This window comes from Simochromis diagramma, unplaced genomic scaffold (genome assembly GCF_900408965.1).
Source record: "Simochromis diagramma unplaced genomic scaffold, fSimDia1.1 OVJJ01000106.1, whole genome shotgun sequence".
Taxonomy (NCBI): domain Eukaryota; kingdom Metazoa; phylum Chordata; class Actinopteri; order Cichliformes; family Cichlidae; genus Simochromis; species Simochromis diagramma.
This window is the reverse complement of record NW_024387121.1, coordinates 845,091-858,464: the sequence shown is the minus strand read 5'-3', so window position 1 is coordinate 858,464 and position 13,374 is coordinate 845,091. Positions and strand designations below refer to the sequence as shown.

Genomic DNA, 13,374 nt, shown 5'->3' with positions numbered 1-13,374 from the left:
CATCGCGTCAGCCTTTAACATGTGCCGAGTTAAAAGCTGTAAATAATGGAAGGTGTGGTTTTTTTTGTCTTGAAATGTTAAAATCATAAACTGTAGTTTGTCTTTTGTGCAGTCTATGACTTCCATGTGTTTGGGTCTGCAGGGCTGAAGAATTTAACACGACTGTGTGAGACGGCCCGAAGCCTCCACGGGTCAGACAGAACACATAAAAACAGGCAGCGCAAACGCAGACATGTATGTTTACCCTGCATGCCTGCAGAGACAGTCTCACAGAGTACAGAGAGCACAGCGCAGCACGGATGTTTGAGGAGAAGCATCCACAGTGCCAGATCAGCCCCACCATGAGACAAAGGGAATATCATGATGGAATACAACGTTCCCTGCATTTATTTCCCCCCCTTTAGTTTAATTGGAATCACTTCATACTTTCACATCTTTAAGTACTTTGTTGTGGTCTCAGCTTAGTAACGTGTCAAAAACACTCCAGAAATATGCAGGCGGTTTTAAAGGTCTCATTAATTCAAAGCAGTTGGTTATTGTAGTTTTAGCAAGTTTAATGCAAAGATGAGGAAATGCTCAGTAAATTGAGAAAATACGTAAATCACATTTATCGTCCTCGTGGAAATTCTGTTAGTCTTTGCAGCAATGGCCAGATGAATGCTGCTTAGCAACAACAAGGAAGTGACCGCGAATCAAAACACCGCCAAACTCGAGAGTCACGCACCTCACATCAGCCAGGTTTGTTCAGGAGAGTTTTAGAAAAAGTGGTCCACCACTGACGACTCACAAACCTGTGTCAGGGAGGGAAACTAGGCAGAGCAAGTTTAAGGCTATCACGCTTATTCACATCCCACTCTGACCTTTATGCTCTTTGCTTCCAGGTTCATCTGCAGGATAGAGGTTAGGCACTCAAAATACTTCGTTTTCATGGTTCAGGTACATCCATGTCCGCCTAAAACGTTGCCCTACCTAATAAAGCTTAGTGTGAAAGTCAGAAGAAAACTGTTCTTAGGGGAAGTAAAGATCTACTCTCAGTTGTGAGAGTGTATCAAAGCACCTGGATGTGTTCGTTCAGGCCTTCACTGATGCACACACAGGTGATGTCACCCAGTATTTCAGTTTAGACAGTGCTCGCCCCCACCCAGTTTGAAGGGAAAATGGGTGGATTCATGGCTGCATCACTGTTGGGCGCGCCGGCTTTTGTGCACCATTTCATTCTGTGAGTGAAGATCTATTGTTCTGGATAATGGAGCGAGTGCTGTTCACAAATAGAAGCAGGAAAGACCAGAGTGAAAAACACTGGAGCCGCAGGGTGCAGAGGGGAAGCCAGATTACAGCGAAACGCCTAAAACAATGGTGGGCTGTAACGTAAAAGGTACTGTGTGTGATTTATTTTGCACAACCGCAAAACATGTCCTTTAATTCAGAGGAAGTTTCACTGCATTCATTCACGTTTTGGGGCTTAACTTTGTACTGCATTGTGCAGCGAGCAACCGAGAGATTCTATAGTTGGAGATGAGAGTGAAGCCACAGCACTGCAACTGTCTGCATGTTGATGTTTGAGGCCACTGATGGGATTTTGCTTGAGAGCTGCAGTCTGACAACGAAGGACGCCACCACATGGTTTTGATTTTGATTTTTTGTGATCGCCCACTGCAAACTCAAACTTTCAACCACAGAGGACAGTTTTAGTCTCATGAGGCTTTGATTTGTCTCCGAGGCAGTGTGGTATATAAAAAGTGTTTTTAATGATGTGCCTGGTTACACAAACACTAGTTTAAATAGTTGGGCCACCTTGTGGTACAAATTGGAACTACATGAAAGTACAGCCCGATCCACACTTTGCTCGAGCTGGTCTCTTCCAACACCACACGCAGATTTTTGGACACAGCGGTTTCTTAAGATGAGAACTTTTAACCTTTCAAAATTAAATTGGGATTTTTTTTTTAAGCTTCAAAAAAACTGAGCTGAAGCCCCACAAACTGATGTGAAAACAAAGAAAAGTTTTACCATAATTACCTAAAGAATAGGAAACTTATTTCCTAAATGTAAGGGTCTGTTCTGAAGGCATTTTAAACTTATTCATTGATGCCACACAAATATCACTTCAGCAACCGAAGTGCATTTTTAGCAAATCTCAATTTTTCCATATTTATAAAAGCAGACACATATACATATGCCATATACATGGACACCCGCTCTGGCTCCTATTCATTTACATCCAGATGTCACACAAATACCTCACTGTAGAAACAAACATCTGTCCCACTTGGAATCAAACATTTCCTCAAAGTTTATATAGATGCACAAAAAAAAAGCACTACATGTTTTAGTGCAGGGCTCAAGTATTACCACATGTACAGATATTACATTTCACAGCGTAAATTCTGGTTGAGCCGGACTTGAAATAAAGAAACAGTGGAGTAGAAACCTTGCAGACTTTATTATTATCATTAACAAACTGTCCAATTTTTCATCTGTACAACAACAACAAAAGAAAAAAAGTGGACAAAAAAACCTCAAACCAATCAGGAGCTCAATGGATTCAAACAAACAAACAAGAGAGTTTTACAAAAAGATCGGTCAAATACGCCACACGTCACCCTCTGTTGGGTGCAACAGGTCGTCTGGGATGTCCTGTACAGCGGGACGGCGGTTAGGCACACTTCGATTTAAAAACAAACAAACAAAATCTGATGGAAAAAAGGCATTTCAATGAAGCAGAACGTCTCATTTACAAGCAGAGAGGGCAGTGCTCACCACGCCAAGCTTCAACAGTTAGAAGGGGAACGGTACATGTAGTTTACAGTAAGTTATCGTCACTCAGTATCATACACATGTACATGTGATCAGCTCACGCAGGGAGAGGAGAGGCCCTTGATTTAGTGTTTGCTCACACGTGTTTATATGAGACTGAACGCCTCCGCGGGCATCGACCTGCAGGCTGAGCGTCGCAAACACGCCCTCCGAGCAATCCGTCCTCCTCTACAGAACCACAGACTATATATGTCTGTGTATATGCTTTTACAGAGCCAGAGTAACCGTATCTGGACGAGAGGGGAGAGTTGTAAACTGTGTGAGTGTGCATAACCTGCCAGTTAGTGTTAAAGGTAACATTTGTAACACTTTCACCACCAGGGGGCAGAATTCTTCCAGGGGGTGTACTGAAATGTTTCTGCCTTCCCTTAAGAGACTAAGAACATGCTCTTAATCTCTTGCCTTGTTGCCCCATCTCGTGGTAAAAACTGGTATGCACCTGGCAATATCTCATGGTGAACCTACACAACTTCTGTTGAACTGATGGATGTTCATGTTAAAATTAAAAAAAAAAAAAAATTACAATGTTTCTAATAACGAGGCCAGTGTATGTACAATAACTGGAAAGCTCAGGCTTCAGGCTGCTCTACATCCTGGATCTGTATGATGAGAGAGAGAAAAAGAGAAGATATCCTTAATCCGGTCATCTCAGGCACACAAGCCTTACCCCATCTGCTGCTCAGACCTCTTTCTTAGGAGGAACAGTCAACCAGTAGGAAGCAAATAAAGATTATTTGGAACCAGGAATCATGCAAAGTGACTCTGGTCAAGCCCAAGAATAAAAATACGGAGCTGGAAGCATGCAGCATTTCAAAATCCGCACTGTCCCACGTGAAAATCCACTAGTTCCTCAAGGAGTTCGACACCTGGAGGTGTTCACACCTTTGCTGCCTCCCCCCGCCCTCCCTCTCCTCTCCCTCCTCCCACCCCCCCCCTGCAGGAAGAAGGGAGTCTCGCTGGAGAAAAGGCAACCAGAGAACATTCAAATCATAGATGAAAAAAAAAAAAAAAAAAAAAAGTAAACAAATAAATAAGGCTATGACAAAACAATATATATATATTTATAGATATTAAAAAAAAAAAAAAAAAAAAAAAACGAAAAATGTGCAATGATTCCAGTATCATTTTTACACAAAAATGTTCACATCTCTATAGTAATCTAGAATTGTTTCTTTTTTGTCTTTATTTTTTTTCCTGCATTGCTTCTCAGCTTTTTCGTGCCAACCAGCACAAAACCGACAGCCACTCTGCGCGGCGATGGGCGGCAATCAAAACGTCTGGTTTCCATCCCAGTCTGAGCAGAGTCTGATGTTTTAAAAAAAAAAAAAAAAAAAATCCCACCCGAGATGGCAATGATGGGAGCAGCAGGTGGACACACACGGTGCATTTATGACACAGGCTGTGCTGTGGGAAAATAAGACACCGGATTGATGAGGTTTCTCCATCTGGAGAAAACAAACAAAAAAACCCCAAGTAAAATAACCACAAGTGATTCCGGTTGTAGCGAGTTGGCCAAAGTGTGTGAGGTGCAACTCTGTGGCCCCACCCTCGCCTCTTTATCTGTGGCTCGGTCGAGGGCTGGCTGGCACCGCCCACTTGGCAGTCCCTTGGCGATAAAATCTAATATGAATCAGCACAAAAAAAAGGAAGGGGGAAAAAAAGTGTAATAAACTCCAAAAACCTGTTCAAGCAGAAGGAGAAAACAATCTGGCGGCATAAAGACAGTTTGGATCTCACACACACCCTCACAGCAACACACACTCGCGCTCACACACACATACCTTCACAGCAACACACACTCTTATCAATAAAATACTGGAGTCATTAAACTGCTCTATTACACATGAGCATTTGCCCACCCTGCATTCTACACATTTACACCTACGCATTTCATTTTTTCACCTTGACTTATAACCGTTGACCTCCGACCCCACATTCTTACCAATTCCCCTCCCTATCCTTGCCCCTTAAACCAACAGCAAAAAGAGAAAGAGTTAAAAAACAAACAAAAAAACCCTCCAGATATATCAGATAAGAATGTGTGAAAATCTCTGACAGCTAGGATTGTGGGTAATGTCATTCCCATGTAGATGCCCCCAGCTGTGAGAGAGGGTGAAAAAGCTTGCAGGAGGAAAGTAAAGACGATGCGGCGGACTTTCAGGAGCATCAGGGGTGAAATGGCGAGGAGGTCTTTTTCAGTTGCGGTCGTTAAATATGTCCTGACCCCAGAGGGGGGGGGCGGAGTCTACCTGTCCTTGAGCTCCTGAGTGACTCGCTTGGTGAACCTGCCGCAGAACAGCCCCATCATGAAGAGCAGTGCCACACCGGCACAGATCACGGTCAGGATGTAGTTCTTGGACGGCGATGTCATCACCTGCATGGCCAAGTCCCCAAGTCCCTCAGCAGGCGCCACCTGGTGGACGGCAGAGAGAAAGAATTAAAAGCCTGCGTCATTTCAGAGGAAAACTAAAAGCACCTTTAAACTTTTGTGCAAATTACTTATTCAAAAATATTTCGATAAAAAATAAAAATGTGTTCAATCGCCCAATTATGAGGTAAAAGCATGCTGAATTAAAGTAATCAATTTCAAAATAAAAGTCTCTTAAAACTGACTCAAAAAGGTCAAAGGCGACAACTTCAGGTTTAATCTTGTGTTTTCAGGTTTAAACCTAAAGCTGGTTTTAATGACCACTAACATAGCAACCTATGCTGCAGGCCTAACTTACTCTGGAGCAGGTAATGTGACGATAAGAGAGCAAGACATACAAAATCACCACCAGTCAGAGCTCTGGAAAATAGCACTCCCACTCTTGGAAGATCCTGCGATAGATTAAGTGAAGCCAAATCATGTAACTCGGTCCTTGTTATGCTGAACTTGATTGATAGCACCTGCAGACCTCCACCCTCCTCAAATGTGCGCACGTGTGTCACAGGTGTTTCCCTGCTCGGTGCGTGTACCTTGGCAGCGTAGCTCCACATATCGATGCGATCCTGAAGTCTCTTCTTGCACTCGGGCTGCAGACGAATACGTTTGTCCTGCAGCGCTTCCATCAGGCACGACATTTCTGATGGGACACAAAACTTCCATTAGATATAAATAAACTGAAAGACAAACAGAATTTGGATGGGGATTGTAGTTTCTGTGTATTATGCAGAAGAAGCAGTTTGTTTCTGCTACCTTTTCTCTGCATTATTAAAAATAAATAACATTAATTTTGCTGACTCCTGCAATGCAAAGTTTGCCCTTCTTTTGTTCTGACGGCCGCTGAATAGCAGCCAGTCGTTGAAATAAAAAGTGGGACGTTTGTTTTTCGTGTCTGAGTCACATGACTTCTGAGTGAGTTTGACTCACGGCGTCCTTTGCCGGGTGGGATGGCAGCACAGTGGTGTTTGATGTCCAGAGCGCAGGCCGTGTGAAGGACGGGGTCGACATAGATGTCCGCCTTACTCTCCTTCAGCATGTTCAACACCTCCTGCGGGGTCAGCGTGGGAGAGGAGGGAGCGGGAGAGGAGGAGCATAAATGTGTTGTTAGAAAAGCTTCTAGAAAGAAAGGATCATGAGAGTTGATTCTGTAGTGCGATTCCTCCTTTTCTTTATAAAAGATTCATTTAAACATTGATGCCAGAAAATAGCCACAGTTACATCACTGTAACTCAAAGAGGTACGCTTGATTCCTATCACAAGAATAAGAGTTTGTAAATGAAAATGAAACAATAAAAGAAACGGTTACTTTGCGTCTACAGCTGGAAGATGAAACTGAAAACCAAATGATGGTCTGTTTGAGTGGTCAGTGAAGGCAGCGGTGAGCTTGTTTTACCTTCTTACATCCTTCTTTCTTGAGCTTCAGCAGGTTGATTTTCAGACATTCCTCCACCTGTCCTGTCTGCTCCTGAGCTGCTGCCTCCTCTGTACACAGACTGGAGATCTGCAAACACACAATAATCAATAAAAAGCCATTAATGCTGTCAGAGCCCCTCTGAGCTCCTGCCTGCTCACTGTGAGTCACATTCTGGCTTCTCAGCAGCGCTTCAATAATCCATATTTTTAAACTCTGATGATATTTCTCTCTTAAATCTGTTGCCTCAGTCACGATCCAGTCATCGTTTGTTCGACATCTTCTGACAGAACGAAGCGTAGGAGCGACACGTGTGCATGAAAGAGATTCATACTTTTACTCTGTGTTTAATTTTAGCACTTGTGTTGTTTTCATGAACATATTTAGCTGCTTTTTGCTCCCAAGATTTGCATGCATGCCTTCAAATGTAAAGGTGCACAGGAAGGTCATATCCATGTTTCCCCCCTCTAAATGATCCAAAAGAACCCAGAAGCAAGTAGAACGTAAAGTACCGCTGATATCTGTGCAGTAATTTATTACCAAGCAGCTGGCACCTCCTGCTGGAGACATGACTACATCACAGTGAATGTCAGCTGTTTTTATTCCTAAATATTTACCCAATAAGAATAATTATGACGCATGTGCTCGGGCACAAAATGAACACCTGAGTTAGGATGGAGTGATGGGAAGAATAAACTGTGTGTGTCACAGTGAAAGTGGAGAGCAGCAAACCTCTTCTGCACACTGGATCTGCAGCTGAGGGTCCAGTCTGTAGTCCAACGCCGACTCCTGCAGGATGACCCGGATCTGATCCTCGCAGTCAGGAGACAAACGCTGCCACACACACAAAAATAAACTTTTATTCCACAAATAACTCCTTCACCATCTACAGGCGGACTCACCAACGCTTCTCATCTTATTATGATTGATTAAAAGTTGTGTGGATAGAGAGCAACACTCTCTTGCAGATCCGGGGTTGCTCAAATTAAACATTTCTGAAGTTTCAAATAATTATTCAGCAGCCAAAAGCTCAGATCCTGATGATCCCAGACAATGAGGACATATCAGAAATAATGTCACAGGTATAGAGGTTGTTCAAACCTTCTGTTTACAATAGGCAACCAATAAGAAGAAAGCTGATTTAAGGGGGAGGGACTTAAACAGCTAGTCTCAGTCAGAGGATGAACCGAGGAGCTGCACTAAAGCTGCTTCACTGGAGACAAAGAATAAAAGTATAGATCTGGAAATGAGCAGAATAACCCCCGAAGTGTATGATCAACACCTAACAGATGAAACCAATAAATTACAGGTTCATATTTGTTGAAATAAAATCAGTTTGAATGTTTTTGCTCAGTGAAGCAGCGTCCCTAGAGCCAGTAAAACCTGGATGTGAGGTGTGAAACTAATCTAACACTGTGGTTTGGTAAAGTCAGCCGTGGCTCTCACCTGGTCAGCGTATTTAAGTTTGAGGCACGAGATGACCTGACCCTCCAGCTCTGTTTCATCCTTGGCCTTTTTTAGGATGGAGTCACAGAACTTCGGGATGTCGGCTTTGCAGGCCTTCCTCAGCACCGGGTTCAGCCTGTAGTCTGGAAACAAACGCATAAGAGATGAAAATCTGATCTCATGCTAACAAGCAACACTTCATCTGTTCTCCCACCTCGGCTTATTTAGACTTGAGCTGCTTTATTCTAATTAATCTTTCCATTTTGTGTGTGTGTGTGTGTGTGTGTGTGTGTGTGTGTGTGTGTGTGTGTGTGTGTGTGTACCTGTGTTCTGGGTGATCTGTCGCTTGGTTATCATCTGCTTGCATTTGGGATCCATCATCTCGCTGTTCTTGTTCTGCTTCAAACACTGAAGAACGTTCTTCCCATCTGACTCTGTACAGAAGCGCTGAACACATCAAACAGCCACGTTACATTCGGCTCAATCACAATAACAAACATCAAACCCTCGTGGACCCACAATTAAAGAAACGCCCACACCCCGAGGCCCATATTTAACCAAAAGAAACCCTCTGAGGGGCCACCGACACCAGAGGATAAGATAACGAGTCTGTGATGTTTCTGGTCATTTGATGAAAAACTGTTTTATTCTTCGTTAAATTACAAAACAGCACAGAGAAGATGGAGGATACGTGTTCCCAATGGGCAGAGACAAACACCATCATAACCCAGAAACAAGATGGTGATGATGAAAAGACTTCAGCCAAGAGAATGTCTGAGATGATCCATCCACAACATAAGGTTAGCCATTAACACGCTGCTACATGGTCTGAATTACTCGCTAAGAAATAGTCCTGATCCTAAGATTCATGTCCACAATTCAGAGTGAAGGGAACTGATCTTGTTTTTCTTCTCTTGCTTACTCTGATCATGTTCTTGCAGACTCTCATCAGCTGATAGTCAAGTTCAGAATCAACCATCTCCACCTCCTGCAGCTTGAAGACCTTCTGGTGGCATTGCGAACTCAGCTTACGCTTGTTCTCCTTCAGACACTCGATAACCTGCAGAGATGAAGCCAATAAATAAATAAATGAATAAATAAATTCTTTTTTGTACAGTTCAGATTGTTTAAAAATTTTCTTCAACTCCTTACATTCGTATTTTGTATTTTACGGATTTCCCAACAAAGTTACAGGTAAAATCTACTGGCAGTAAAATTATTTTAGGTTTTAAAGCTGCCGGCTCTTTCTTCATTCGTTCAGTGTTAAGGAAACACTTTTGTCTGCACTGTGGCGGCGGCGGCTAAAGTTTGGTTCTAACATGGACCACAGAGTGTTTACAGGTTGTTTTTAATTATATCAGAAGAACTGCGAACGGCAAAAATAACGTTCTGGGTTCAACTCAGGAGGATCCTTCATACTCACTAACTAGTGTGTGTGTGTGTGTGTGTGTGTGTGTGTGTGTTGACCTGTGCATTCCCAAAGGCCACGTTCTGACACAGCCTGCTGATGTCGGTCTTGCAGGAGTCGTACAGCTCCGGTTCCAGACGGATGTCCTCTGACTGCAGACGTTTGAGGCAGATTTGGAGAATTTAAAGGAAACAGACACAAAATAAAAACTTTAAAGACACGAAGGATCTCTGCTCGCTTCAACAAAGCACACCGGAAAAGATAAAAAACACCAGATGCTCCCAGGAGGAACCTTAGACGATGCCGTTTGCTGCTACTTTTTACTCCAGGTTTGGAAAAGTGAAAGGAACATAAACTAGATTTGCTCATCTCAGTTTACTCTATTTACATTTCAATACGCACCTACTGACATCAGGGTATCCAAGTGTTATTCCATCTTAATATTTTGACTTCTTAAGTCTTTGTGCTGCATGTTTTCTATCATTATATATATTAGCGTTTTCTTTTCGTAACACTTTTTCCAAGCATTACTTTATATTTGATTTCTTTTTAACTGCTTCTAATCCATTTTTGTTCATTTTCTTGTGTCTTATTGGGTTTGTCAGTCATGTGTGATGTGAACTGCACAAAAAGGTGTTATAAAAGTGCAGCTGCTGTTGCTGTGAACTAGAACCATCTGCACATGCGTCCTGATAAAGAAATATATTTTAACTGTTTTTACAAACACGGGTTAAATCTCTTTTATAAACTCACAGAAAACCAAACATACTTAGCCTAAAAATAAAGGTTCTAAAATCATTTTCTTTTAACAGCATGTTGGGCTGTTTCATACGTTTCTGGGCGGTTTCTCGCTAACCAACAGCAAACCTGAGGACGTTACACTGCCCGACTGTGACAGAGAGTCAGAGAACATACCATCTCCACCTCCTCCACCCGCAGCTGTTTACGACACTTGACAGACACTCGCTGCTCCTTGGCGTCCTGCAGGGTGTCGTTTCTCACCGTGGTGCTGAGGCAGATCACGACATCCACCCTGACAACGACAGGAAGTCACAGAGGTTCACCCGACCAGTCAGATTCAGTATGATCAGCAGATGAGAAAAAAGTAAGGAAAAGCAGAAAGTGTCCAATTTAAAGTTTTAATTAAAGAAAAAAATGACGTAGAAAGATCTGTCTTAGAATAAACTGCTGAGTAACAGTGAAGCTCGATTAAGCAAATTACACCAAATACGTTTTTGGGGAAAACCACAGCTGGAGATGGACAGAGTGGAGTTTAGTGGCCAACATGGGTGTGAATTCGTCTGACCCAAAGCTTAAACACAAAGCTACAGCTACATGCTGTAGCTATGCACTGTCACCAGGGGGCAGTGTCAACATATTTAGAACAACCGTTGGTAAAGTGGGCTTCAGCAGCTTCAAAGTGAAACAGAGGTTTAAATAATTACTTTTCCACTGCAGCTGCTGCCTGTACTTCTCTTAGTGCTTCTTTCATCTTTAAAGGTGCAGTCAGTCATTTTCTGAGTTTATTTAAAAAAAAAAAAAAAAAAGCAAAACAAAACAAAAACATTCATGTCTAATTACAAGTGTCCACATCCAACCATGTTAGATCCACTCCACAACTTCACTAACACCGGCTGAGCTTACCCACAGAGGAGTAAGCTCAACAGTTCACCTCAGTGTCGCTGTTATCGGTCAGAAGAGAGCTTCTCTTACTCATCGACCGATCTTACACACACTCGTTCTACAGCCTCCTCCAGAGTGAATAGACACCAGTTGATGTAAACAGCAAACTGGCAGCCGACACTCACTACAGATGGATGGCAGCCAAAGCTATTTGTCCTAGAGCAGCCACCGTAGCTAGACTACATACTTCAGTCAGGAGGAGTAAGATGACAGAATTCAGTTCACTGCAATCTAGTGCTGTAATTTTCCCCTCGGTGAACTTCCTGTTGAAGCCCACTTTTCAACCTATATTGTATGTAGAAAAAAAAAAAACCTATGTAACAGACCCTGAAGTGGGTCTGCAAATCCAGCACCAGGTTCAGATTAGCCTGTCTAAAACCCATCTTTCAATATTAACTGCAGACCCCTGCTGGCCTGCGGCATGCCTGCCAGGTGACAGAGGTGAGAAGGCCCAGTAAGCAGCAGACTGCTTGAGAGACCCTCAGTGATCTGCAGACTTAAACTACAGGAAACCAGTAAAGATCCATCCACAGGTTCATGCTTGCAAACCTGAAAAGCTCTTTTTCCATCATCATAACTTGGGAGTTATGATTTTCACAGACATCAAATGGACACGAGTATCACCATAGCTAATTATGCAATGCATAGAATAAAGATCTGTGTGAATATAGCATGCAGTTCAAGGAGCTTTGAGTGGTCAACATCAATGCAAAAATATACATTTCCACCAACTGTAGTGTTTCAGCTGCTCTGCTCCCAGGCTGTGGAGCTCTCTGCCCCCTGAAATAAGAAACATTGGTTCTCTCCCCCAGTTTAAATCCCAACTCAAAACTCATCTGTTCAAATCTGCATATTCACTGTGAATCCACTGTTTGTTCATTTTATCTTGTGCTTTTATTTTATTGTTCTTATTCTGCCATTGTTTTACTAAGGTTTTTATCCTATTGTAAAGTGTCCTTGGGCGACTTGAAAGGCGCTCATAAATAAAATTTATTATTATTATTACAATCTTAGGTTTCTACAACATTTACATTCTCAAACCCAGAAACAACAACTCAGCACTGATCTGTGATCACTTCTGAGTGCCGTTCTAAGGCTTGTGAATCCAGATAATTTCTTTTAAAAAATATCCTACATGTGAAACTGTCCTCAGTGTTTGGACTGCTGGATGAAAAAAGGCTGCTGGCAGCTCACAGTATAATTCAGCCATCGGTCACACTCTGAAACACAGAGAGCTGGAAACCTCAGCAGGTCTAACAGGACTGTATCTGACTGGACACCACTAACACAAACACCTAAAAACTGAGGGTATGTTTAGAAAAAAAACAACCCAATCAGACAGTAGATTCAGATTGTATGGTCACATATCCAATCAACTGTTGGACATACTGGTGCTTTTTGTATTTGTGATATCTTCTATGGCTGATTTTGCTCAAGTCTGTATTTGTCTTACTTCTTCTTGATGTTGGGACACAGTTTGAGGACGTCTTCCTTGCAGGCTGTCTTGAACTTGTAGGAAAAACGGAAATCTTTAACCTGAATCTGTGGACAGGCAGAAGGGCAGTCAGAGCAGTTGGTTATTAATGATTTCAAGAAGCTGCAGGAATATTACAGCCTTTCTAAACTGATAAGATTTTGCATAACAAAACATTAGGAGCTCATTCTTCTTCTACTCCTGCACCAACACATTTCCATCAGTCTGCTCACCAGCTGGAAGTGTGTCACTCCCACGGCACACTTCTCATTCATCTCCTTCTGGTGTTTGTTCTGAACCAAACACTCCATCAGATCACCAGAGTCGATCTGGTTATCAGCCACCTCCTGCCAGGCGCACAGAGAAAAGGAGAAGGAAGACTGAACTCATCGACAACTTCCTCTGAAATATGTTGAAACTGACAAAAGTAATCAACATGCTGTATTTAGCAGAAGATGCTTTGAAAGAGCTGTGAAAAATGTGCTTCTCCTCTAAAGTGCCTTAATAATTTCCTGCACACTGCATAGATGCAAGATTGTTCAAGTGAGTTAAAAAAAAATAAAAGTCACCGTCTTATTCATCTGATCAAAAATAACCTCTCAGTGTGACAAGAACTTGTTCATGAGCATTTTAGCAAAGTACAGCGAGCTCTTCGTGTGGCGCCAGCTTTGACCAAACACAGAAACTTTGAAATTTTGTTTTGTGGTCAA

At 42.4% G+C, this 13,374-nt stretch overlaps 1 protein-coding gene across 5 annotated transcripts in view; it reads right to left on the bottom strand.

Moving 5' to 3' along the window:
• Nucleotides 1-2,424: 2,424 nt before the first annotated feature.
• LOC120743306 (Golgi apparatus protein 1-like) overlaps nucleotides 2,425-13,374 on the bottom strand; it is a 34,490-nt gene continuing 23,540 nt past the window's right edge. For 2 of the 5 annotated variants that reach the window (XM_040046900.1, XM_040046902.1), the window contains 13 exons: nucleotides 12,898-13,011; nucleotides 12,644-12,732; nucleotides 10,423-10,540; nucleotides 9,567-9,659; nucleotides 9,022-9,159; nucleotides 8,423-8,546; nucleotides 8,100-8,242; nucleotides 7,386-7,487; nucleotides 6,636-6,743; nucleotides 6,170-6,290; nucleotides 5,776-5,882; nucleotides 5,067-5,230; nucleotides 4,012-4,437 (listed from right to left, as the gene is read on the bottom strand). In XM_040046900.1, the coding sequence (XP_039902834.1) occupies nucleotides 4,374-4,437; nucleotides 5,067-5,230; nucleotides 5,776-5,882; nucleotides 6,170-6,290; nucleotides 6,636-6,743; nucleotides 7,386-7,487; nucleotides 8,100-8,242; nucleotides 8,423-8,546; nucleotides 9,022-9,159; nucleotides 9,567-9,659; nucleotides 10,423-10,540; nucleotides 12,644-12,732; nucleotides 12,898-13,011 (1,485 nt within the window). In that variant the 3' untranslated portion in view covers nucleotides 4,012-4,373. Of the gene's footprint in view, nucleotides 3,417-4,011; nucleotides 5,231-5,775; nucleotides 5,883-6,169; nucleotides 6,291-6,635; nucleotides 6,744-7,385; nucleotides 7,488-8,099; nucleotides 8,243-8,422; nucleotides 8,547-9,021; nucleotides 9,160-9,566; nucleotides 9,660-10,422; nucleotides 10,541-12,643; nucleotides 12,733-12,897; nucleotides 13,012-13,374 lie in introns of those variants that run through there. The other 3 variants (XM_040046901.1, XM_040046903.1, XM_040046904.1) reach the window with 3 other exon arrangements.